Source organism: Solanum pennellii, chromosome 1, assembly GCF_001406875.1.
Source record: "Solanum pennellii chromosome 1, SPENNV200".
NCBI classification, from domain to species: Eukaryota; Viridiplantae; Streptophyta; class Magnoliopsida; order Solanales; family Solanaceae; genus Solanum; species Solanum pennellii.
The window spans coordinates 6,254,801-6,257,594 of NC_028637.1; the positions used below are offsets into that span (position 1 = coordinate 6,254,801).

General features: G+C 30.2%; 1 protein-coding gene across 1 annotated transcript; it reads left to right on the forward strand.

Annotated features, from left to right (window-relative positions):
- The first annotated feature begins 796 nt into the window (after positions 1 to 796).
- Positions 797 to 2,787, forward strand: LOC114075642. Its single transcript, XM_027914092.1, has 4 exons — positions 797 to 1,383; positions 1,465 to 1,497; positions 1,582 to 1,692; positions 2,133 to 2,787. Exons 1-4 carry the CDS (start codon positions 1,162 to 1,164, stop codon positions 2,244 to 2,246), a joined length of 480 nt encoding a protein of 159 aa, XP_027769893.1. The 5' UTR covers positions 797 to 1,161; the 3' UTR covers positions 2,247 to 2,787.
- Positions 2,788 to 2,794: the final 7 nt, after the last annotated feature.

Sequence of the window (2,794 nt, forward strand, 5' to 3'; positions counted from 1 at the left end):
GATTAACTGTATGAAATGTGTATGCTCCACTGTATGAATTTTATCTGATTCACTGTATGATTCACTATATATATAAAATGTGTATGAATTGTGGATAAATTTTTTTTATCAAGTTTTTTGATGTTGTTGAATAGTAATATCCATAATTAGTTATACTTTATGTTTTGATTTGTATATTTTGGTGTTGAATATATTGTGTATGAAAGAATGTTGTAAGTTTGTTTGAATTGTGTATGATTCACTGCATTATGTTTTGCATACTATGTGTATGAATTATGTATTTTTCAATATTATGTTGTAAGTTTGTTTGAATTGTGTATGATTCACTGCATTAGTTTTGTATTACATGTGTATGATTAATGTATTTAATTTTTACATTTTTTTACGAGAAGAAGACACAAACACATTTGTCTTCATGTATTAACATGAATGTGTTTGCGAATTTGTTGACCTTTTTAGGTCAAGATAAGTTTCAACAATTCCTAGATGAAACACCTTTTGAATTTTTTTATAATTTGCATCACATTAAAATCCAATGTCAATTGTTGAGACACTTATTTATAATGGGGAATGAAAATGTTAGGGATGACATGTTTGTCATTAAAGTAAATGGTAAAGAGTTACATTTTGGGTTAAAAGAGTTTGTTGCTATAACTGGTTTGAAATGTGGACCTGTTTCTGATTTTGTATCAGATCCACATGTTCAAAACAGACTCATTGCTGAAANAAGTATCCAAGTCAGATTTTTATTACAAGTTTAAATTGCAAAATTTTTGGGAAGAAGATGACCTAAAAATCGAGATCTTGTACTTTATTTCTTTATTTCTGACTGCATCAGACCCTTCAAAAACAACAATTTCAAAATTGTATTTTGATTTGGTAGAGTCTGGACAGTATGCCACTTTCCCTTGGGCAAATGAGTGTTTTAATTTAACACTCAAATCTTGCAATCAAAAATTCAAAAAAAATCCATCGTCATTCAAATTCAGCCAGTTCCACATAGCACTGCAGATGTGGTTTTATGAGTGTTGTCATCCATTTGACAACACAATTGCTATACGTGTTTCAAATCGCACACCGAGAATCCTGAACTGGAAGACACCAAATGACGTCATTTTTTTGACGATTTGAAGAAAACAATTTTCAGAACACATGTGAATCATGTATTTTTCTTACAATGTTATTACATTCATTATACAAATTTTTTTGCTGCAGCATAAATTCAGAAATATTGTCTTCTCTGAAGAGTTGTTAAATCTAATGGACGAAATCATTTTAAATCAGTCCAGCAGCCACCATGATTCAGAAAATTCCAGATCATCGGAAAATCGTGCAGTTGATAGTGAACATAAAGTTCAAAAATTGAGAGCTGATATTGCAGAGGTACAAGTAAAATATTCAAATAAACATAATTTTTTTGAAATTATAGTACACATATCAAATACTTATTTTTTTAATTAACAGGTTAAGGCAGAGTTGAAAGAACTCAAAATCACTGTAAGTTCCAACATATTTTTATATAATTAATATAATGACTTTATAAACTATTCATGTATAAATTTTTTTATGTTCGCCGATAAGGTTCACAACCACATGACTGATATCAAGATGCATGTTGATAACTCCACCAAAATGATAATTGATGAGATTCGATTGTCAAGAGGAGAACAAATACCCGAAGAACAACCAGAGGTATATATATCTGTGTATACTTTATGTATGAATTTTGTTTGAAAAATATATAAATTCTGTTATTTTTATTTTCTGTTATTTGGGTATAAAATATTTAATATATAAATTTTGTGTAAATAAATAATGTATGAATTGTGTATGATTCACTGTATGAAATTACAGATTTCTTCATATTACAATATCAATTGCTGAAACATGTATTTTTTATATATGATTAACTGTATGAAATGTGTATGCTCCACTGTATGAATTGTGTATGATTCACTATATGATTACTGTATATATAAAATGTGTATGAATTGTGTATTAATTTTTTTTAATCAAGTTTTTTGATACTGTTGAATAGTTATATCCATAATTAGTTTTACTTTATGTTTTGATTTGTATATTTTGGTTGTCTTCTTGAATTTCACATCTGCGAATCCCTTCCACCGTTCAAGTTTGGGTCTTCCTGCTTCTCTTTTTGGACCAGGCGGCATCAATTTAGATCTGAAATAGAACTTGGTATATCCCATGTACTCTCGCACGGGATAGGCTCGACAGGAATGGAATAAGCATCTTTGAAATTCTTGAGGCTATAAAAAGCAGAACAGAAATCTGCTTCATGTAACTTCCTGTACCGGAGAACAGCAATTGCATGACCACACGGTATCTCATAATATTGAAATTTTCCGCAATTACACATCCTTGTGTTCAAATTTACTATGTATTTCTTTGTTCCTTCAGCTACAGCATGCAGATCAACAGTTGAAGGTATCACCTTTGAAAAAATAAAAATTTATACATGCTGCAGATTAGTATGAATTAAAAATACAATATAGTGAAACACATACCCTCATATTGCACGACAATGTAATACTTTTCTGTAGATAAATATCATATTTTTTTGTCAGATTAGATGTAGTCTTATTAGCCTCCTCATTATGCTTGTGAATCCACCTCTCAATTGTCACCCTCATAAACTCAAGAAGTGAAATCACCGGTAACCTCCGTGCTAATCTGTTAACATTATTCAATGACTCCGCGATGTTTGAAGTCATGGTCCATGTGCGCTTACAATTCGAGTAAGCTCTTGACCATTTGCTATAACCAATATCAAACA